This window comes from Ambystoma mexicanum, chromosome 5q (assembly GCF_040938575.1).
Source record: "Ambystoma mexicanum isolate Mex_15411 chromosome 5q, UKY_AmexF1_1, whole genome shotgun sequence".
Classification (NCBI taxonomy): domain Eukaryota; kingdom Metazoa; phylum Chordata; class Amphibia; order Caudata; family Ambystomatidae; genus Ambystoma; species Ambystoma mexicanum.
The window spans coordinates 777,852,446-777,876,493 of record NC_090933.1 but is presented as its reverse complement, the minus strand read 5'-3'; the positions used below and the strand labels follow the sequence as shown (position 1 = coordinate 777,876,493).

At 49.7% G+C, this 24,048-nt stretch overlaps 1 protein-coding gene across 1 annotated transcript in view; it reads right to left on the bottom strand.

Moving 5' to 3' along the window:
- Window positions 1-24,048, bottom strand: part of ZBTB10 (zinc finger and BTB domain containing 10) — a 438,082-nt gene that overhangs the window by 206,966 nt on the left and 207,068 nt on the right. Inside the window, exon 3 of the mRNA XM_069621251.1 lies at window positions 11,026-11,091. Within this exon, the coding sequence (XP_069477352.1) occupies window positions 11,026-11,091 (66 nt within the window). The remainder of the gene's footprint in view (window positions 1-11,025; window positions 11,092-24,048) is intronic.

Below are 24,048 nucleotides of genomic sequence, written 5' to 3'. Positions count from 1 at the left end.
CATAGAATAGGATCGACATTCTTTTCTCTGCACCAGTTGCAAAACTTTTTCCAATGGCAACGGTATAGAGACTTTGTTGCTGGCCTTCTTGCCGAAAGCAACACCTCCATAACGTCATTTGGAAGGTTCCAATCCCTGTATCTCAGCCTTTCAGATACCAAGCATGAAGGTTGAGCGTTTTGACCTCTGGATGGAGAACCTGACCTTCCATTTGAGAGAGAAGGTTCTCTCTCGGAGGAAGACGTACTGGAGGGCAGATGGACATGTCTAGAAGGTCCGAGTACCACGTTCTCTTGGCCCAATCCGGGGCAATTAGGATCATGCGGCTCCGAAACCTTCTCAGCCTCCTGATGACCTGAGGAATGACGGGAATCGGAGGGAACGCGTACAATAGTGGGAAATTCCACTCCACCACGAACGCGTCCCCCAGGGCTCCTCTCGGGGGAAATTCCCTTGAGCAATACCTTTCGCATTTTCGGTTGATTCCGGTTGCAAACAGGTCTACTTGAGGGGTTCCCCAAAGGGCGAAGATCTCTTGAATGACTTCCTGATCCAGTTCCCATTCGTGGGATACCGTGCTCTGCCTGCTCAGAGCATCTGCCATCATATTCTCTTCCCCGGCTAGATGAATTGCCGTTAAAGAGATTCCCTCCTGAATCGCCCAATACCAGAGCTTCATTGCTTCTCTGCACAGGGGTAGTGATCCCACGCCTCCTCTTTTGTTTAGGTAGTGCATGGCCACTGTGTTGTCCGTCATTATCAGGACTGTTAGGCAGAAACATGTGCAGTTCCCTTAGGGACCACTGCTAAAGATTTAGGACTACAGGCGTTTGGCAGTAAACCCAATTGGTAGCAGTCTGTACCACCCAGATCTACCTGGTAGCTGTGGCTGAGCAGTCAGACTTCTCTCAAGATGAGTTAGGCAGTATATAGAGTATACACACTAGGTACAGGGATACAGTAGTACAAGCAAACACTGACCAGAGCTTTGGTGTAAAAGTATATAATTATTTAAAGACACTTGTAAATTACACTAGCACAAAGAGGTAAGTAAATTCAACACACAGTCACTATCATATATATGCAACCCTAATTACTTACTAGACCTTGATGAGAAACACCACTTATTTTCAGACAGAGGTGAGCACTTAACATAAGATGGCACTCTAATAAGTTATTAAAAAGGGAGGGAAAAAGGCAGAGTTATGAAAGCACACAAATTTCAATACTTTTCAAATAAAAAGTTAGGCAGGTTAGGCAAAGTCTACTTGAGAGCAAGGAAGTTCAAATGCCAGGCCCACTCTTAGAGAGAGCAAGCGAAATGTGTCCAGGATCACACAGTGGGGTTATGCCCAAAGAGTATTTGTAGAAAGTTCACAAAAGATTGAGATCAAGTCAGGAAAAGTTAATTAACAGGTCCCAGGCTAACCCAGGTCAGAAAGTCGAGGATTTACTGTCACCTCGAACGATCTGTCGCAGGGGAAGCCAGGCGGGACACAGTACCTGAAAGTGGGAAGAACGCTCCAGCGGGGGCAGTTGTTCCTGGCACCGGGTGCAAATCGGTGTTTCGTCCAGAGGAAGAGGAGGTCTCGACGTGGAGGAAAGCTGAAGGTCGTTGCGCTGCCAGGGAAGAAACCAGCCGCAGAGTTTTCCCGGTTACAAGGTACCACCCTGTTCTTCGCGGTAGTGGTAAACCTTGGTATTCCGGTTGCCGGGGTGCTTGCCACGGGCAAGGCGGACACGAGATGGTCCAGGAAGGCGAAAAGACAGGCAAACTGGTTATCCCCACCAGTCAAAGGAAGAAGACTCTCCGGACTGGAGATCTCCTCTGTCGTCGGGAAAAGTGGTGAGACGGTTCAGCAGGGCTCCACCAATGGTGTCGTCGTTACAGGTCAGCTCGGCTTCTCCCTTCTCGGATTCTTTAGGCCCTGTGGCGACTTCTGAAGTTCCAGTCCCCCAAAGCCCTGCTTTTATGCAGAAAACCCCCATTCATTCAGCCTAGCTGTCAATCAAGCACGCTAAGTGGTGAGCCGGGCGGCTCACCATTTGGGCCAATCACACAAGAGTGCGACTTGAGTTGCCGAGGCAACTCAGTCCAGGGTGCCTAAACCCCCTCCCACACCCCCTGTGGTACCCAGACAGAGAGACACCACTTTTGGAGGCTTCTGTGGAGAAGCCTGCCAAAAAGTGGAACAAAGGGCTCGACTTGGGTTGGAGTCACAGAAGCAAACACAAACGCCATTTTGGAACCAAGTTTCGTCAAAAAATACCAACCGGTGAATTTATATTAATTTAATAAACCGGCGGTATGTTCGGGGCTATATTAAAAAGTGGTAGCCTCGAACAATGGGAAAATCCCATAGGAATATATTCGTGGTCGAATATAAAAAGTAGTATCCACTGCCAACAGCCAAAACTCGGTCGGGGGGGACTGGACAGTGCCCCCTCGAACAACAGACCCCGGGGCAATCACATTTTCCCGACCAGTACGTCCACAATAGGATGGTTTGTACTGCTTCTGTTCACAATTTGAGACTAGTAAAGCCAATGGTGACTTTATATGCCCTGGGAGACAGTAGTCAGTCCCAGGGTATGGAGTCTATGTTTGGGGGTCGCTACGACACCCCTGGATTACGGCACGGAAGCTGCTGTGTAACCCACATACCAAAAACACATGAAGCCCTATGGGGTAAAGAACCCCATAGCCCATAGAACACATACAAAGTCAAAGGAACACCTCAAATCATGTCTAAGAGTGGGAGGAAAAGAGTCTCACTCTTAGCAGGAGAAAAAAATAAACCCCAAAAATCCAGCAAAGCTGCTGGGGGACTCACTAGGTTTGGGAAATTAGCCTTTACAGAAAATTCTCCCTAACAAGGACATTCTTTCCCCTGACAGATGGCAGGAAGGCCTTCAGCGCTAGTCTGATTGCCCTAAGCTCTAAAAGGTTGATATGTAGTTTGGACTCCGATGGAGACCAACGACCGCAGATTGTCAAATCGTTGGCATGAGCTCCCCACCCCAGGAGTGAAGCATCCGTCACTACTGTGATCTCCGGCCATGGTTGCCAAAAAGGTTCTCCTTTTAGGATGTTCTCTGTACAGGTCCACCATAGAAGGTCTTGTCTGACCTTGTTCGGAATCTGAAGAAGATCCGTCATTTGACCCGAGAACTGGGACCACTGAGTCTTTAGGGCCCATTGAAGGGATCTCATCCTCAAGCGTGCCTCTGGCACCAGAAAGATGCAGGATGCCATGAGGCCGAGCAACCTTAAAAAGTCGTAAGCCTGGAGATTTTGGGCATTTTGAAATTTGGAAACAATCTGAAGAATGTCTTGAGCCCTCGACTTGTGAGGCGAGCTCTTTCCCAAGGACGTGTCTAATACAGCTCCTATGTACTGAAGCTGTTGGGAAGGTGTCATCTGTGACTTCTTGAAATTGAGGGAGAAGCCCAGTTTGTGGAGGAAGTGGCAGGTGACTTTCAGATGATCCAGTGCTTGCTCGGCAGAGCGCACTCTGATCAACCAATCGTCCAGGTGGGGGTAGACATGTATCCCCCCTCTCCTGGGGTGCGCTGCCACCACTACCATTAACTTGGTGAAGATCCTCGGGCGGAGGTCAACCCGAATGGCAGGACTCGAAACCGATAGTGTGAGTCGCCAACTACGAACCTCAGGTATTTTCTGTGTTTGAGATGAATCGGCACATGAAAATAAGCATCCTGGAGGTCCAATGACACCAACCAGTCCTGCAGTTGAAGGGCCTGAAGGATCTGAGAAAGGGTAACCATCTTGAACTTGTCCTTCCTGAGGAACTTGTTCAAGTTTCTTAAGTCTAAGATGGGTCTCAGTCCTCCGTCCTTTTTGGGGATAAAAAAATACGGGGAGTACCAACCCTTGTTCCTCTCCGCTGCAGGTACTGGTTCTATAGCACCTTTCTCCAGCAGGGTGAGAACTTCCTGCTGGAGGAGCGGGTTTGAAAGTTTCAACGGGTGTCTCCCTGGAGGATTGCTTTGAGGTTGCTTTAGAAAAGGAAGGCAATAGCCTGAAGTTCCAGGTTCCTGAAGTTCCAGGAAGTATTATTTCTAGAGCCCAAACATCTGAAGTAATGGCTCGCCATTCTTGCAGATGCTGCAACAGCCTGCCTCCTACAGGTGTTTTGTGGTGTAAATCCTCTAAATGGTTTTGTGGTGGATGTTGCAGCTGCTGATGGCAAAGAGGCTACAGCTTGAGCTGGCTTAACACGTTTTCCTCGTCCACCACAAGTGGCCTTTCTTTGGCCCCTTTGACTGGCCATTCCTCTCATCTACCCGTATAAAGTGTAATAACGATAGGATCGTCCCCTCCATGATTGCCCTTGCGCACGAAGAGGCTGGGGTTGCTTATTAGCAGCTCCTAAGGATTTTGCCGCTGCTTTTGAGGTCTGCAACCTCTCAAGGCTCTCGTCAGCCTTGTTGCCAAAAAGGTGAGACCCGTCAAAAAGCATGTTCAGGAGGCGGTTCTGTACGTCCGTTGCAAAACCAGACTTCCGTAACCACGCAAACCTGCGCATTACCGTGCTAGTGCCCATGGACCTACCTACACTATCCGCAGTGTCCAATCCAGATTGAAGGGATTCCTGCATGGCCTCCTTTCCATCTCTAACAATGGCTAGGAAACCATCCCTTTCTTCCCATTCTGGTATGTGCTCCGCCGCCATTGCGATGCACTCCCATAGAGCGTACGAAAATGTTGCCAAGGCGCATGTGGAGTTGGCAGATTTTAATGCCATGCTCCCGGCTGAAAATACCTTCCGTGCCCAACCATCCACACGCTTATTATCCCTGTCTGGAGGGATAGGCGGGTACGCAAGTTTGTTGGAAGCTGTGGCTGCTTGTATGACCAAACTCTCGGGAGTTGGATGTTTTGACAGATAGCCGGGGTTGCTACTGGCTGGGCGGTATTTTGATGCAAGGGATTAATTTACCGGAGGAATAGAATCCAGAGTTTCCCAATTTTTGGCCACCCTGTTTTGTAAGGCTCCATGAAAAGGTAGTACTGGGTCTTCAGTGTGACCATGGTCCAATATGTCTGTTAAATCGTCTGTGACGAATTGGGCTGATGGTCTAGCCCATCCCAAGTAATCTACCACCATGGTCATTAACTGACGGTAAGATGGACTGGCATGCTCTCCTGGATCTGGTCTACCAAAGTCATTCTCGGGAGAGGCGTCAATGCCACTTGCATTGTGTAAAGACTCCACCAAATCCCTCATTCTGCTTTCCTCTGAGATCAAGCATTCTGGGACATTTGTGGTGCCATACTCCAATCCAAAAGGTACATTTTCCTCCTCAGATCTCTCCTGTTCCTCAGAAATTGAGGTCAAGGATTTGAAAAACTCCTTCCTAGGGAGAGGCTTGAAAACCTTCTCTGGGAGAGGAGGAGGAAGAGGTGTAGTACCAGGCTCTGAAGGAATTACATGTTTTTTTCCTTCTCTTTTTCTAGCTGCCCTGGCTTGGTTGGAGCCTTTGGCGCCGAGGGTTTCGGCGTCGACGTCGATTAAGGCGTCAACGGCATTGATGACAGTCGTCGACAGGGTCTGCTTCGAGGGCGTCGAGGCGGCCTTCGACGGTTTCCCCTTCGAGGTGGGATAGGTCTCGGACGGCGTCGGTGACCTCGAGCGGTCGACTCGACTGTTTATCGCTCGGCGTCCTGGAAGGTTCCCTATCCTTACTTTTACGATCACCCGAGCTCGAGGGCGCGCGAGTGTCGGAGTGATGACGCTCCTGGCCGGCTTCCGAAGAAGGCGCGGACCGAGGCTTCGCCTTCTCAAACACCTCCATCATTTTGACCCTAAATGCTTCCCACTCTTCGGTAGACTAATGTTTTGTGGGGCATTTCATTTTCGGAGACTCGTCCGACGGCGAGGTGGAGGGAGACCTATGGCGTGGTTTCTTCGACTTTTTCGAAGACGACGAGCGATGACAATCGCTTCGGGATCTAGGCCGATGCCTTTCACGTCAAGAAGATTTTTCCCCCTGGGGTCTCGACTCGACGCTAGAGGCTTTTCGATCCTTCCGACCTACCTGTAGCTTTCCTCTGCTTTCTCGCAAGGCCTTCCCCGTCATCGCCTGACACTTCGAACAGGCCTCCATGTCGTGGCCTTCCCCGAGACACCACAAACACTCGTGGTGCGGGTCCGTGATCGACATTTTTGAGCCGCACGACTTGCATTTCTTAAAACCCGATCTCAGGTTCGTGGTCGGCGTCGATGACGAGGACATAATCATCTTCTTGTTATATTATATTTCTTGACAGAACTCGAGGCGTGCCGAATGTCCGAAGCAACGTACTTCGGAAAAAACGGAACTGAGGCCAACGGGCGCCGCGCGTGCTACTTATACACCCGATGACATCACCCTCGACAGAGGCTTCCGAGGGATCGACTCGACGACATTGATGCACGGCGCCCTCTGCCGAAAATATTTTTCCAAAGAGCAGCAAAGCTGGATGGAATACATCTAAGATGAGGAATACGTTGGGAGGACACAATCCACTCGAAAGTTGCGAGATAGCCTTGTAATGTTCAGACACATTTTTTTTTCAAAAACAGGTTTTTTTGGGTTGGAAAGTTAATGTAGTCACAGTGCGTTCTTCATCAAAACCCCTTCTTAGTGTTCTTTTAATAATCAGAAGATGTTGTGTTCTGTTTTATTATATTACATTTTATTACATTATTTTGTGACATGAGTATTGTGCAAACGACTTTAGGTTATAGTTAGTAGGTCATACTCATTGAGTGGTTTGTTGTCCGTTTCTTGTATGTCTTGAGCTTGCTTTAGCGTTGTATTATGATGTTTGGCTTTCCTTCTTTATCTTATTATTTACTTCATGTTTCAATTGTTGTTGGAACTTTTTGTAAAAGGTTAATTTAAGCAAATACAAATAAAACACATTTTTAAAAAAAGCCTTGAAAGAGGGAGCCACAAGACCCAAAGGCCCAGGTATCTCCTGTCCCCTCAGTCGTAATGGCCACCATTTTGTGACCTTTCCTGCATTTTGCCATCATGTGTGTCTGTTTGACATGCTTTTGTCCCTTATGGGGAACCACAGAATTCCCAGAATGCTCTTCTGCCATGATCCCCAAGCAGCAGCACAGAGACCGATTCCTCTTATGCTCTTTGATGGGAACCTCGGCTTTGCCGGAATGCTTGTCTGCTGCAACCCCATCGGAACACTTCAGTGACAAAGCGCTTAGCAAGAACATGCATCACAAACCCCCTGGAGGAACCTGTGGACTTGGATTTAGCCTTAGCCCCCCTTGCGAGATGCTCTAGCATCAGTCCGGACTTCGCCACTGAGTGGGGAACCTTAAAAAAGTGTCCTGTAGGCAAATTACTCCTCATATCACAGGAGTAAGCAGTCCCTGGGATGAGGTGCTCTAAAGTAAAGTAGATCACTTACCTCTTCCAGCTTCTTTACTCCCAGAAACTATCAAAAATGTTGCAGCAGTGCTCTAGAGAAGATCTCCCCCACAGTTGAAGGCAGGGAGTGAACATGCAAACCACCAAGGACTCGCAGCACCAGCAGTCGTCCCACCAATGTTCAGGGCCCGGGCCCTTCAGACAGAGTGAATGAGGACTCCCAGCAAAGACCGGCTTCTGGCAGTATGTACAGGCTGCAAAACCAGCTTTAACAAACATCAGCGACGGAACTTCAAGCTCCATCTGAGGAAGGTATAGTGAACTTTGTTTTTCCCCTATTTTTATTTTTTCGAACAGACAACAAAAAAAAACAGGAGCTAGAAAAGTGCAGCACTCAAGCTCTGTCCCATCCGCTGTGGGGACTAAGGACTTGCAGGGTGATGCTGGGGCGGCACCTGCAGCAGCATGCTCTGATACATGCACGTATACGCAACCAATAACATTTGAGGAGAAGGTTTGCTAGGCACGTAAATGCTTCAGTTCTCATTCCCACATGCAGGAACTGCAACAAGTATAGAGGAAGGGGGATGGAACGTAGGTGTACAAAGAGACCACAACTTGTGTTGGCCAAGACAAGAAGGTTAATAAAACAAAAGGAGGAGAACCAAGAAAGCTGGATCTAGGTTGGCCAATTAAAGAAAGCCAACTAGGGATAGAAGGGAGAGAAAAGAAAGTGGTTGGCTTAGCCACTGGAGCTAGAGCTTAGGCAAAGCCAAGTTTAAGTAACAGGCTATAGATTGGGAGGCCTGCAGAGAACCTGGCCAGTAGACTGGCAACAGCGAGAGTGAAGCCAAGTGTGGGATCCAGCCCAAGCCCTAGTTGGAGTTAGAGGGCTACCAGACCAGATAACAGATTGCTTAACTTTTAAAAACCTGTGTGGCCGGTGAGATTGGTAGAGGAAGTATAACCTATCCAAAAGTACCCATCTGGGGACTGGGATGAGGGGGGAAATCAGTGCTGGGTTGTAGGGGCGTGTTCTACTATGTGTACAGGTAGCAATGTGAGGGTCAGGCGCTAGCGTGCTTGCTAATGCATTCATGTTCACTTCCTTTTCTTCATTTCACGCCAGGGCTCTACGGTCCAGGCAAAAAGGAATTCAACACCCCAAAAGTATCATAAAGGCAGGACAAGGGCACGGGAGAACAATTAACTACTTTAGGTTGTGATCAGGAGATCTATTCCTAAATATTTCTTTGGTCAACTACTGTAAGCCAATCGACATTTGCAATGTTACCTCTACATTTTCCATGGTCTGGTACAGACAATGTTAACAGTGATCCCTGCAACAACATTTTTACTGTAAACCAACTTCATATGGCTTGTGCTTGAATGCAAACTGATTTTGGGCATAGGGCACACCGCCATATACTTTTTAATGTAATAAAAACAACAAAAGAAAGGGGAATTAGAGAAACAAAAGGATTGAAATATACTGTAAAGTTAGCCAACAAATGGAGGGCGCTTGTGATCCCTGCCATGATGGCAGCCTTCGAGTGAACTTCCTGCTCGCCAGTTTTAAATCCGGAAAATATCCCAAGTTTGGTGCCATGTGGGATGTTGAAGTGAGTGTCACCGCAGAGTTAGGGTCCCTAGTGCACGCCGGGACTTCCTCCGATCGCCGACAGGGCTGCTTTGGTGACTTTTCGCCTCCCTGTGGTGGCGAGGCCCAGTGATCAGTGTGGACACCTTCTGACAAAGAGCAGCAGTCGCAGCCAACGACAGAGACCGCGGTAGGGCACTGTGTCGCCGGTTGCAGCATGCAGTGCAGCAGATATATCCTGCCTGGAAGAGCACCATCACGAGGGGGGCGATGAAGGACATTCTGGAGTGCAGTGGTCGCCGTCGGAGGAGGGCCGCTGAGCACTGCCCTGTGATGCTCTCTTTGCTGGGAACAGTAATCCAGCAGTTCTGTGATCGCCTTCAGTGGGGACTCCCGCTGTAGAGATGCGGCAAGGGAGCGGCTGCAGGCAGCTTGACATAGCAATATTTGGACTCCACAGACACACTGCCTTCGCCCATAGGGGTTTCTGTGTCCTGCCCCATCACTCTAGGGAATTCCAAAATTGAACTGGTGAGGCAATGGGTGTGCGCGGGAGCTCCACTAGAGGGCTAGGCATCATCGGTGGCTGACTCGCATGCCTTCCTACAACACTCATCTCTAGTTTGAGGGCATATTTGGTATACCCTGACTGAGGGGCAAGTGGGCTCAGCCCTGGTGGGACCTCATTGAGACACCACCTTGGGGATTAAAATATTGTGTGCAAACGCTGGCTATGGGGATCGCCTGTACTTACCGCTGGGGGCACTGATTCCTCACCTCAGTTACCCACCACAAGTGCTGTGCTACGATGGCCAAGTCAGACGAGAGTCATTAACTGGCAGATTGGGGTTGCTGGTGGGGATGGGGAGAGGTTGCCGGGAGAAATTTGAGGTTGTATGGTAGGGAATTCTTGTGTTGCTTCAGACAGGTTACTTTGAACACTATTAAGATGTTCACACATTGGACACCACAGGTCATCAAGGACAAATCGGGGGGAGGTGGCGGGGCGGGACTTAAAACACACTGATAGGGAGATTACTCAGACCTTACAGGAATTTTACACATCTCTCTACTCCTCCCACTTGACAGTATCCCGGGGGTCACTGGAGGAGTTCTGCGATTAGGTTGCACTTTACTGGTTCGATCATGGGGAATGGGAGTAGTTGGGTAGCCCCCATCACGCTTCAAGAGGTTTCAGAGTGCCATCTGTTAAACTACCCGCAGGTAAAACCCCGGGTCCGGTTGGCATTTCAGATTATTTTTGTAAGGTCTTCTCGCAGGTCTTGCACCATACCTTCTGCAGTTATTTCAACAGGCAACAGGGAGGTTGCCGGAGACCTCTGGGAAGCAGTAGTCTAACTCCTTTTGAAACCAGGGATAGCAGCTGTAGAATGTACCTCCTACAGGCCAATATTGCTCATCAATATAGATAATAAAATCTGTGCACAAATATTGGCCTCTAGAGTAGCCCGCCTTATGACTAAATGTGTGAAGGCAGATCAGGCAGGTTGCATACCTGGGAGGTCTACTTCCTACAGACTACCCAGGATGTTCAGCCTTTTCTCAGCAATTGATCAACAGAGGCCAGCAGTGGACGCCTTATTGGATGCCGAGAAAACATTCGACTCAGTTGACTGGTCCTTTCAGTTCACAGTGCGGAGGCGGATGGGGAAGTATTTATATCCTTGGTGTCCTTTCTGTATACTACCCCGGGGGCACAGCTACGAGTCAACGGGCATCTCTCTCGACCAATAAAGATGGGTAGGGGGCATGAAGAAGGGCTGTCCCCTAGCCCCCTGTTCGCTTTAACTATTGAGCCACAGCTGTAGCAGAAAATGAATAGATCGGAAAAGACATATCTTAGAATGTAGCAATCCATATTTCAATGAAGCCTATGTTTACTCAAACACAACATTTGATTTTAGAATGCAGAAATCAGTACTGTTTCAATGAAGCCCGAAATCACAAACACAAAATACATGACATTTAAAATGCATTTTAATTAAATGACATGAGTGGCCTACCATTTTCCCATGGTTCTCTGGGCCAAGATTCTGGGAACATTTCATATTTCAACTCTCGTGATGTTCCTAAACAAGAAACAAAGAATACAGCTCACTGAGATTTTAAATCGGAGAATAGGTACTCTTTCACCAATATGCAATGTGGATACAAGGCAATATTAACAGAAATATGGTATGCCTCACCCGATGATCCTCAAAAGAAGTAAAGATTATGCAGATGAACAAGTTACTCAACCCTGGTAGTGTTCTTTCGATTGGATGTCCCTTCCATGTATTCCTCATCTTATGATAATTATCCTTCCAGCTTCAGCTGCTACAGATTTTTTTTCTCGACAGGGGGGGGGGGGGTTGTGTGTCTCGTCGAGTCGATGTCCCTCGAGGGCCTCTGTTCGCCTGTCAATGTCATCATCAGTATAAATAGCGCACACACACTGCGTATTGGCTTGAATTCTGTTTTTGCCTTCCTTTTGAGGAATTAGCGTACCATAGACCGAAGGCTCCAAGAAAGCGCAAAGTGTAAAGAAATGTAAATTCTACAGTGGGGTATGCTGGGAGGGCCGATGAGGAATACGTGGGAGGAACATCCAATCGAAAGAAGGTTACCACAGGTAAGTAATTTGTTCTTCGATTGGATTGTGTCCTCCAACGTATTCCTCATCTTATAATAGACTCCCAAAGCAGTAATAGTTTGGTGGTGGGAGTATGAATTTAATTTTGTCGTTAACTGTTATGGACTGAATGAAGGACCGCTTTCCCAAATTGTCCTTCTAGATTGGAAGATGATTCCAACAAGAAATGTTTTACAACAGTGTGAACCGACGATTAAGTGGCCGCTGCAAATATCTTTCACTGGAACACCTCTCTGAAGAGCAGCACAGGTTGCCATGCCCCTTGTGGAATGTGCTCCCAAGCCTTACGACAGTTGTTCAGGGAGAATTCTCAGAAATGTGTTAATTCCCTTCTACTTTAGACACCCCCAGCTCTTTTGCTGGACTTTCGGACTTTTTATGTCTCATGTAATTTTAATGTGATTTAATATATCTGTTTCTTTTAACTTTGGAGTCTGACAAACTCTACAGGCATCATCTTTACAATTTGTCACCCAAAACCTTCAGTGCAGTGGCACAGTGAAGATTTTCCAAAGGTTTAGATAACTTCTCTTGGATAAACTACTGTTTCCAAGAGCAGTAAAGTGAAATTTACTTTACTTACATTTTGTAACTTTCCAGACCCAGCACACACCATTTTACCATAGGGTGCTGGAGGGGTTACTTAGTATTCCCTTTGTCTAGTTTCTCATGTAACATTTTTATGTTACCCTTCCTAGAATTAATGGCTGGTGGTAATGGTTTACTTCTTACTACTATTGTGTTTTTACTGCGGGCTGCGTTCGCGGCCATGGTACGGCACCCATGGGTGCCCATTTCGTCAAGATGGCATTGGTGGTCTTTTTTCTCCATTTCTTGTCAGGAAGGTCCTTCTTGAGATTTACTCTGCGCGCCAAACCAGGTTTGGTCCTTTCGTTCGTTTTGTCTTTGGCAGGATTCAAGAGTGAAGCCCGCCTCTAGCTCCAGTATGTCTGGCAGGGGCAGGAAGTGAGGGAGATGGCCAAAAATCCCTGTGCTTCATCCCCTTGGTTACAGTAATGCATCCAAAGGTGATTGGCTGCCAGGCTGTCCACAAAGGATAGCCACCCTGCTGTGTGTTCGACAGCTAGGCTGGCATGAATGGGAGAAACCTGCATAAAAGGTGAGGCTTTTGGGTGTTGTGAAGGCAGTGTCGACCACTGGACAGAGGAATCTGAAGAAGAACTTGGAAGCAACGCCTGCTGCAACCCCTGGACCGTTAGTTTGCCTGGTGACGCCCTGCTGCTGTGCTGAAGCTCCAAATTCGCCTCGACTAGAGAAGCGCTGCAAGGACGACTTCTCCCTTTGAGTTGGTGGGACCAATCAACTCCAAAGTAAGCCCGCCTGGACATCCTCTCGAAGCTGGTTGTATTGCCACTGCTGCTTCTGCTGGAACCGAAGAGCCAGGGAGAGGAATGCCGGATTGTGTGCGTTGCTTTTAAGTCGGACCCGAGCCATGGAAGTCTGGACTTCCCTAATGCAGCAGTGACCAAGCCTGAGCCACATCAACAGAGTGCTGGACCCCAGATGCGAGGAAAGTCTGAAGTGGTATCCGAGAACTGCAGTGTTGCTATTTGCTGTCAGACGCGAGGAGCAGAAACACTGAGGAACCGCTGAATTAAGTTTGCCATTTCTGCCGCTGACTGTCGGAGCAGGAGTCCCCTGACGTCCTCCCTCTTGTCCCCAAGACCGAGGATCAGGAACAACAGGATCTGCAGAGCTGCAAAGGAACAGAAGCCAGCTGGTACCAGGTCTTCTAACCAGAGGTACTGTAAAGTCTAAGAGAACTTACCTCTTGTTGCGCAGCCTTACTTGCTCTCAGTTGAGACCTGTCTTGGTTACCTTGCACAGTTGCTAAAGCTTTGCCCCTCACAAGCCCCCCAGCTTGTGGCCCTACAAGTGTTGTATTTTTCTACAAACATTTCCAAAAACATAGTGCAAGATTTTTCTTTCCTACCTGCAGAGAAGATCTCCAGCTGCCCTTGACATTTTGCAATTAACACTGGCTGTCCTGGCTCCCTGAGAGACTCCTCTTTACCTCTGACTTTGTGCTTTGGCCTTTTCCCCAGGAAAGGGTTAATTTACTCTGCTTTGGAAGGTGTTTTACCTGTTTATGAAATATTTGTTAACCTTTGTTTTATTCCTCTATTCTATCTTTTTCACCAAACCCTGTATTGCTCTACATGTACCAGTGATAAATCAATGTCCAGTATCCCAGCTATTTAAGTCACCTCAGGGTGTAGGAAGTGACTGTATGCCAACCCCAATGGGAATCATCTGATTTAGAGAAACGAAGAGTGTGTTTTGAAGTATATTTAAGTGTTACATGTTTTGCTCCCTTTCTGAAGAAGGCTTATATAACTGACAGAAATAAATGAATAATTGTTTTATCAAGAAACCTTGAGTACGACAATGCATTACTTACCGTAAAAGCATTTCTGATGGTTGTATCTGCTTAGATTCACATGCTGTGCATAGGTCCGACATCCAGTGGTCACTGTGGAGTATTGCATTTTGTTTTTCGTAGTCGAAAAGGGACGTCGACAAGGCGTGTCTGAAACACTATCCCTATAGTGACGTGCGTTGTACCCACAATCCTTCACGCATCGAGGTCCCTCTGTTTGTATTTTTCTGCCCTGAGGGAGCCTTCTAGACGTGAGTGAGTACAGAAAAGAGAGATATAAAAGGAAGTCTATGTTCCTTCCATCCGAGCGGGGAGGAAGGGTGGGCGCATGTGAATCTAAGCAGATACAACCATCACAAATGCTTTTACGGTAAGTAATGCATTGTCTTCTGATGTTTGTTAATCTGCTTAGAATCACATGCTGTGCATAGACTAGCGAGCACTACCCGGAGTTGGCGGTGGGTTATGAGAAGGAACAGTAGAGAAAAGATGTCTTAATACTGCCTGTCCCACCTGGGAGTCAGATCTCGAGTGTGCATCTAGACAGTAGTGTTTTGTAAAGGTGTGCACAGAACTCCAGGTAGCCGCATTGCAGATGGACTCAAGGGGAACATTTGCAATGAATGCTATGGACGCCCCCGTGCCTCGAGTAGAGTGTGCTCTTGGATTAAAGGGCAGTTCTCTCTTAGCAAGAGTATAGCAGAGAGTGATGCATTGAACAATCCATCTAGAAATAGTGGACTTTGAAACTGCATCCCCTTCTCTTCCTGCTGCCACCGCTGCTGCCACCGAGACCAAGAACTGATTAGTCTTCCCTCAGTGGTCTGGTTCTTTCCATGTAGAACATGACCGCTCTGCGCACATCTAGTGTGTGCAGACCTTTTTCTCCCAAGTTGGAAGGATTTTGAAAGAACGTTGGTAGTTCTATAGACTGGTTTACGTGGAATTTCGAGATGAATTTCAGAGCAAACCTTGGGTGTGTGCGTAGAACCACCTTATCTCTGAACTGTAACGAAGGGGTCTAGGACCGAAAGAGCCTGTAGTTCACTTACTCTCCTGATGGAGGTGATAGCTATTAGAAAAGCAGTCTTAAGAGTGAGGTCTTTAAGAGATGCTTTGTGCATGGGTTCAATTGGTGAGCCCATGAGTCTGGTAAGTACCACGTTAAGGTCCCATCCGGGAGCTGGGTCAGCTATCGGGGGGTGTATTCTCTTTACTGCCTCCATGAAGGCCTTTATAACAGGGATCTTCCACCACAACACTTTGAGTTGGGAAGTGGTGTATGCAGAAAGTGCCGCTAGGTACACTTTAATGGAATTGAACATTAGACCTGAATCCAACAAATGGGTCAGGTATAGAACAATATGTGTGGGAGAGCAGTCAATCGGGTTGATGCTTTTCCCTCTGCACCAGATGACAAATCTCTTCCACTTGCTAGAATAGCAGTGGCGAGTGTTAGGTTTTCTGGCTTCCCTGAGGATGTCCATGCATCTCTGCGGGAGCTGTAGATGTCCAAATTCTATGATCTCAGGAGCCAGGCTGCTAAGTTTATGTTCTGGGGGCATGGATGCAGAGTCCTGCCCTTGTCTTGTGACAGCATGTTGTACGGGCAGGGGAGTTTCACTGGGGGAGATAGAGACATCTCCATCAAGTGAGCGAACCATGGCTGTCGGGCCCACATTGGGGCCACCAGTATCATGGTCACTTGTTCCTGGTGCATCTTGTGCACCACCTTGTTGAGAAGGGGAGTCGGGGGAAAAGCGTAAACAAATTTCCCTGACCATTGCATCGACAGACCGTTCCCCTTGGATTGGTTCTGGGGGTACCTGGAGGCGTAACTTTGGCATTGTGAGTTCTCCAGAGTTGCGAACAGGTCTATTTCTGGGAATCCCCATTGTGTGAAGACGTCGAAGACGATGTCTTCGTGCAGTTGCCATTCGTACTCTTCGGGCAGGGGGAAATCTCTGCTGAGTTTGTCTGCCAGCAGATTGAGTTCCCCTGGTACATGTTGTGACAGTAGGAACATGTTTTGTCTGAGAGCCCACTTCCATATATTTTGGGCCAGTTTGGACAGTCCTGGAGAGTGGGTGCCCCCCCGCTTGTTGATGTAGTACATGGCTGTGGTGCTGTCTGTAAGGACCATCACTGTTTTGCCTTGTAGGTGTTCCTGAAGGCTTTTAGCGCCTTGAACACAGCTAGTAGCTCCAGTAGATTTATGTGTATGGATGCTACGTTCGGAGTCCACACTCCGTGAGCAGTCTGATGGGATAGGTGAGCCCCCCATCCTGTGAGGGATGCGTCTGTGGTTAGAGTGGCTTCCGCCGCGGGTGTGGCAAAGGGTTTCCCTCTTTCCAGGTTTTCCTTTGTCCACCACCGTAGCGAGAGAACCAAGGCCTGCGAGACCACCACTAGATCGTCCTGTAGTCCGCTGGCCTGACACCACTGGCTGTTGAGCCACTCTTGCATTGGGCGCATGCGCAGGCGCGTGTGAGGTACCAAATAAATACACGACGCCATCATGCCTAGCAAGCGCATTGCTTTGCGTACCGTCACCTCTCGACCGGTCACATATTGAGGGATCTGAAACAGCATGTTTTGGACCCTCTCGTTGGAGGGGAAGACGAGGCCGTCCTTTGTTTGAATTAGAGCCCCTAGTAATTGTTTGATCTGGCTGGGGTCTAGGCTGGACTTCTTTTCGTTGATGGAGAAGCCCAGCTGGAACAAAAGGTCTACAGTCTTTTGGGTATTGGAGAAGCATGTTTTGTAAGAATCCCCTGTTATGAGCCAGTCGTCGAGGTAAGGGTAAACTGGGATGGACAACCTGCGCAGGTGGGCCGCTGCCACTGCCAGTACCTTCGTGAATACCCTTGGTGCAGATGCTATGCCGAAGGGTAGCACTCTGAACTGGTAGTGTTTGGCCTCTATCATGAACCTGAGGTATTTTCTGTGCGCTGGCAACATTAAAATATGAAAGTATGCATCTTTCATGTCTAGTGTTGTCATGTAATCTCCCTGTGATAGCAGTGGGATCACTTCCTGTAAGGTCACCATACGAAACTTCTGGGGTTTGACAAACTTGTTCGCTGGGCGCAGATCTAATACAGGGCGCATGGTTAGATCCTTTTTGGGTACAAGGAAGTACACTGAATAAATACCTTCCGTTACCTGAGATAGAGGCACGACCTCTATGGCTCCTTTTTCCAGCAGTTGTTCTACTTCTTGGAGAAGGATGGCAAGGTGTTCTGGTGTCATGCGTCGTCCCTTCGGGGGTCTGTATGTTGGGGAACCGTTGAATTTGATGCAGTATCCGTGGGCTACGGTGGAAAGTACCCAGCGGTCTGACGTTATTCCCTCCCATGCTGGAAGAAAGGATGTTAGCCGGCCCCCGACCGGTGTTGCATGGGAGGGGACGCGAATCTTCGCGTCACTTGGTGTTGTTGGGGGCTTGGGAGCCTCTGGGGGTGGACCCCCGACCTCTCCCTTTGCCACGGCGCTGGCCTCTTTGGCTGTACTGCCCACTATTGGTCTGCTAATTGGTGGCAGGGTACTGTTGCTGCTGATTCTGCTGTTGGCGTTGGCCATGAAAAAAGCGTTTGTTGCCATAGCCGCGTCTGGTAGTGGGCTTAGAGATCTGGTCAAGAGTTTTGATAGTATCGAACTCTTTTTTAGCCATCTCCAGAGCCTCATCCACCGCTTTCCCGAAGAGGTTTGAGTCTTCAATAGGTTTATTAAAGACGCCTGTGTCTCCGGTTTGAACCCTGAGTTACGCAGCCATACATGGCGTTTTAGGAGTATTCCCTGAACCAGGGAACGTCCCGCTGTCTCTGCAGCATCCAGAGAGTTCTTCACAATGCTCTGGTTGACCTGGGTTCCTTCGCCAATAATTGATAGCAGGCGTGTCCGTAGTGGTTCCGGCGCTTCTTCGGTGTCTTTGCGCAGTTTGGCCCACTGCGCGTCCACATAGCTAGCTAGCAAAGAATTGTTGTTCGAAATTCTTGCCGAAAAGGCAGCCGAGGATGTGACTCTCTTTCCAAGGGCATATAATCTCTTGCCCTCCTTGTCAGGTGGTGCCTCGCTGGTGGACAGGTGCACCCCTGCCCTCTTCCTTGTATTAGTTACTACAAGGGAGTCAGGGATAGAATGTCCCCTGATGTACAGCGGGTCTGAGGGTGAAGGAGTGAAAAGTTTTTCAATTCTTGGATTAACTCCTCTGATTAGAGCGGGCATGGATAGCGAAGGGATGATTCTTCTCTTCACTGAAGCGAGGAGGGGAATGGTCTGGCTGACCGGGGGTTTCTCCTTAATTACTCTTTCCACAAAGTCTATTTCAGGAGAGATCTCCCCAGTGTCCAGTTCGAAATGTGCTGCTGCTCTGCGCAACAGAGCATTGAATGTGGACTGATCGTCTATGGGAGACGTGTTCCTAACAGGTGAATTGTCAGGAGGATTTAGGTTCAGGACATCAGTGTCCGAATATACTGATGGGGATTGCCAGGGATGTGAAGGCCCTTCTTCTGGATTTTCTCCGAAGCCTTCTCCTGCCATGTCTGGGCTGTCTTCCAGACCTTCCTCCTGGTTCTGTCCCTCTTCATCGTCCACAAATTCATCCTCGTCCTCCGAGTATTGTTCCTCACCAGTGAGGTCATACACATTATGGAAATCTGAGGCTGTGTCCTGCTGGGGATTGAATAGTCTCGGATATTTAGCCCTGGGGTCCTCCTGAGGCCCTTCTCTTGTTCTCTTGGGAGTGGGAGGGTTCTGGGTCTTCATAAACCTCTCCATTCTCTCCATGCAGAGATGGAGCCTTTCCATGGTCTCATGGGGTACCCCTGAGCGGTCTAGCGGGGGAAAATTAGTGTCTTCCGCCTGAAAACGGCTCGACCTCTCCCATAACGTCGAGGAAAGTGTCCCGTCGCCTTCCGAAAAGCCTTCCGGTGTGCTGGGGGTCCCCCCGACTGAAGGGGGTAGTCCCTGTCTTTCTTCTGGCTTTTTCGGCGTGTCTTTCGACCTTTGCGTAGCGCTCAACGTGTCTTTCGGCGTACGCTTCTGGGCGTCGGCTACAACGATCCTCGCCAAGCTCTCTGCGACTCGTTTGTCAGAGGAGGGCTGTGGTTTCGACGTTACGGGCGTCGATCGTTCTACGGCGGCGTGCGCTCTCTGCTGGTGCGCGCCGACCGATGGTTTGGGGGCGGCGCCCTTATTTGCCGAAAGCCCAGTCGCTGGTCGTGGCTGCGAGAGGGGCTTCGAACCTGAACGGTCCGAGGAGGCCGCCGGTGGAACCTGCGTCTCCTTGGGCGCTGATGCTTTCTTCGTCTTTGACGAAGAAGAGCCGTGGGTTGTGTGCTTATGTGTGGTATCGTGTGCGTCAGTGTCGCCGGGGTGTACATCCCCATAAGCAGGGCGTGAGCCGAGCCAGTCGGGGCCGGGGACAGACGACGAAGAGCACGAGCGCTCTTTAGAGGGGTCTACGACTTCCATAGCGGAGGTCGTGCTATCACGTTCCTCGTCACTGTCGGTGGTAGCAGCGGCGGGTGAGGAATCGGCCTTCGACATAGCGTAGGCCGCCCACCTCTTGACCCTACGGTCTTTTAGAGTCTTTGGCTTAAGAAGCCGACAAGCCGTGCAACCCTCCTCTTTGTGATCGAGGGGCAAGCAGCGGTTACACCGTGAATGCTTGTCCTTCCAAGTGAACTTGCCCTTGCAACGCGGGCAAAACCTAAAGGGTGTCCTCTCCATAGCCGAGGCAGTAAATCGTGATAACGACCCCAAGGGAAAGGAAGGGGAAAAGGAAAGGCATTCTCAGAAAGGAACCAGAGATGTCCCACGACCCCACTCTCCCTACTGTATTTGGCCTGCGAGGCCAGGCCACGTGTTCGGCAACGCCGAATGATCTCCTCCGCTCGTCCCCTCTGTCGAAGATCTTGCTCGGCGGAGAACAGCTTCACAACTGCGTCGAGGGAGGGATCTATGTGTTATATATTAATAGGAAAACGACCAAAGGTCGAGGAGATGAAATCTGCAATGTCTCTCGAGGAGCTCCGCGTAAAGGCGACCAGTAGCTGGGCGGAAAAAGACAATCTGAGGGACCTCGACGCGTGAGGGATTGTGGGTAGAACGCACTTCACTATAGGGATAGTGTTTCAGACACGCCTTGTCGACGTCCCTTTTTGACTACGAAAAACAAAATGCAATACTCCACAGTGACCACTGGATGTCGGACCGATGCACAGCATGTGATTCTAAGCAGATTAACAAACATCAGAAAAGTGTTTATTTGGATAACTCTGTGTCACAGCATAACTGCTCACATTGACCCCTCTTGAGATAAGCCTGGCTGCTCAGCCACACTATCAATCTGTGTAGTTCAGATTTATACAAAAGGTTGGGTCCCTATTGCCAGGAGGTCAAGGTTATTGTAGTGCCCCCAAAGGGTACTGTATACAATCTTGCCTAACAGCGGTTCTTTGCCTGCGAACGTGTAACATTCCCCAATAGCCAGCATGATCCATCCGGATAGGGTCTGTTTTGTCACAGCTAAACCCAATTTAAGGTCTGTATAGCCAATTAATAATTGGTCATTTTGAACGATTTTGACATTCTTGATACATAAAAGCAGAGAGCCCTTTTTGTATACAGCCTGCGTAATCTTTCCTACCCCTTTCCAGGATTAGGAGGTGGGTAGAAAGTTGGCAAAATTATCTTTTGTGTTAAGTGGAAGTCGTAGGTAGAAAAGAAGCTTTCACCCTGAGAAATAAGTTACTCACAGTCCTTAGTCCCCTTTCCTCCATACTGCATGGGGCGTCCCTTCCTAGGGACGAGACAGAACCTTCTTCACCAGAAAAAATCCCTCTTGCCCTTTAAATTTAGGGGCGCGCGGTGATGCGGCCCTGGGAGAATGGGCTGCCCTGACTTCACCCTCCGGCGCCACACCTCAGTCCCCATAGACACGTCGACAATAGATTAACATTGCCTAATGACACCAGTTTTATTAGGGGGGGGTGGTGGGATGTATGGAGAAAAAGGGACAAAGGACTAAGAGTATGCTAGTCACTATGGTGAGTAACTTATAATTATGCTTACGTCCCGTCCCCTTTCCTCCATACTGCATGGGCGATTCCAACTGAGTGCAGCCCCAGGGTAGAGGGGAGACCCTCCTTAAGCAAATAGGTTTCTAAGAACCGCCTGTCCGAAAGCTGCTTCTGATCTATAGCCGGTGTCCAAACAGTAGTGCTTGCAGAAAGCCGAAGGGGTGGCCCATGTGGCCGCCCTGCTCATGACTTGCCAGGGGACATGCCGCTGGAATGCAATGGCCATTGCCTTGGCACTGACCGTGTGGGCATGCAGTTGGCCGGCAGTGGCTTATGCTGTCCCCCGTAAGCTTCTTTAATGGCCGAGACCATCCAACGGGCTACAGAGGACTTGGGCTTGATAACCCGGTCTTAATCGGCCGAATGGTGACAAACAGTGCGTCCGACTTGCGGAAGCCCTTGGTTCTATCCAAGTAGAATTTCAGGGCACGCCTGACATTGAGGCAGCGCAGAACTCTCTGTGCCTCGTCCTTAGGCTCGGCAAAAAACATAGGCAGCACTATGTCCTCATTCAGATGGAATGCGGAAGGCACCTTGGGGTAGGAATGCTGGGTGTGTCACCAGGACTACTTTATCCTGGTGAAACATAGTATAGGGCTCTGAGGCGACCAGCGCCTGGATTTCGCTGACTCTGCAAGCCGAGGTGAGGCCGACTAGCAAGGCCGTCTCAATGGTGACCAGCCTGATGTCCGCGGACGCCATTGGCTCAAATGGTTTGTGCGCCAGGGCCCCCAAAACTATGTTAAGGGCCCACACAGGGTGTGGCCTGTTGATGGGCGGGTAGAGTCTGGCGAGTCCCGTCAAATGCTTCTTGAGAATCAGGTTAGAAGAGGAGAACACCTCTTCCTCAGAGTTTCTGTAGGCCCCAATGGCTGCCAAGTACGTGCAGCAAGTGTCTACCAGCATGCCCGAGTGGCCGAGGTGCGCTGAGAAAGAGCATGTCGTCCAATGTACTTGCAAGAGGGTTAATATCCTTGGAGTCTGCCCAGTGGCAGAACCAGGTCCACTTGCTCTCATACTGGGTCCCGGTAGCTTTGCTCCTAGGCACCTAGAAAAATATGATGATTTCTAGATTAGCCTGGGAAAGGCTGAGGTGCCCTAGCGTGATGCGTTCAGGAACCACGCTGTGAGGGCTAGTTTCTGTTGCTCGGGGTGGATGATCCTGCCCCCCTGCTGCGCCAGGAGATGTGCTGGGCCCGTCGGAAGGCAAATGGGTGGTCTCTCCGAGAGGCAGAGCAGCTCCGAGAACCATGGTCTGGCTGGCCACCATGGAGCTATTAGGATGACGCTGAGGTGGCGCGACTCCTGGATCTTGCATATCCCCCTGTGTATCAGCACTGTAGGCAGGAAGGCGTATGCCATCATGCCGTTACACTTAAGCTGAAATGCGGCGCCCATGGAGCTGGGGCCCTGTCCCTGCAAGGAGGCAAACAGTTGGCACTTTCTGTTGTCCCTGGTGGCATAGAGGTCCACCTGGGGGTGACCCCATCTGCTGAAGATCTCCTGCAGGACAAGGTCATTCAATTGACACTCGTAATTGTCCGCTCACAGTCTGCTGAGCCTGCCCGCCTCCCAGTTGGGTTCCTCCGGAAGTTGGATGGCCGTGAGGTAGATGTTGTTCTCCAGGGCCCACTCCCACATGCTGACCGCCAGCCTGCACAGCGGAGGGGACCTGGTAGCTTCCTGCTTTTTGACATAGAGCATGCTGGTTGATTTGTCGGTCTGAATGAGGACGACCTTGCCCTCGATAACCGGAAGGAAGGCTCTGCGAGCTAGCCAGATGGCCTTCAGTTCCAGCCAATTGATGTGGTACTCCTGCTTGGTCCAGGTGCCATGGACGCAGTGGTTGTCCAGGGTGCCCCCCCCAATCCCTCGAGATAGGAGTCAGTAGTGATGGTGACCTGTGGGGTAGGCTGCCGGAAAGGTTTGTCCGTCCGCAGGTTGCAGTCCCTGGACCACCATGTGAGGTCCGGGTGAAGAGAAGGAGGAACGTTGATCATCTCCGCCTGAGACCCCGCTCCTGGTTCCATGATGCTGCAAAGTGCAGCTGTATCCTCCTCATCCTGAGTCTCGTGTGGTGGACGGCCAGTAGGACCACTGCCATGAGACCCAGTAGATGTTGGTACCACTCTGCTGAGGAAGTGTGCCGTGGACCTCTATATTTTGATGGCCGAAAAGGAAAAACTCTCTCGCAGCACGTGTCCCAGATGAGCCCCAAGAAGGTCAGACTCTGGGGGGCTGCAGCTGCGACTTCTTGAGATTGAGTGAAAAGCCCAGATCGTGCAGTGTGCAAAAGAGCGTGGGAAGTGCGGTGCACCGCTTCCGGAGATGAAGCCTTGATGAGCCAGTCATCAAGGTACGGGTATATGTGGTGGCCCTGCACCCTGAGGAGGGCCGCCACTGTATTCCTCAGCCTAGTAAAGACCCTTGGGGCCAAGGGAAGCACCTGGTATTGGAAATGGTAGCCCATGATCCTGAATCGTAGAAAAGAACAATGATGCTGCCAAATCGGGACAAGTAAGTAAGCGTCCTTCAGATCCAGGGAGCACATCCAGTCTCCCTTGCACAATGTCTCTGCTATTAAGGCTGGGGTAACCGTTTTGAATTGTTGTAGAGGTAGGGAGAGGTTAAGGGTGGAAAGGTACAGCACAACTCTCAGGCCCCCCTGGTTCTTTTTCTGAATGGCGTAAATCCTGGAGTAGAAGCCCAAGCCTCGCTGGGAATTCCTCCACTGCCTGGCTCTTGACCGGATCTCCGCCAAAAGAGTTGCCGTCCCAATCCGTGGGAGGGGAAGAGGGAGGAGAGGCTGGGATGGGTAGGCGGTACCCCGTGGATACTATGGAAAGAATCCAGGGGTCCGCGAAATTCAGGTGCAAGAAGTGTGCATGGAGAGCAAGCCTGCCCC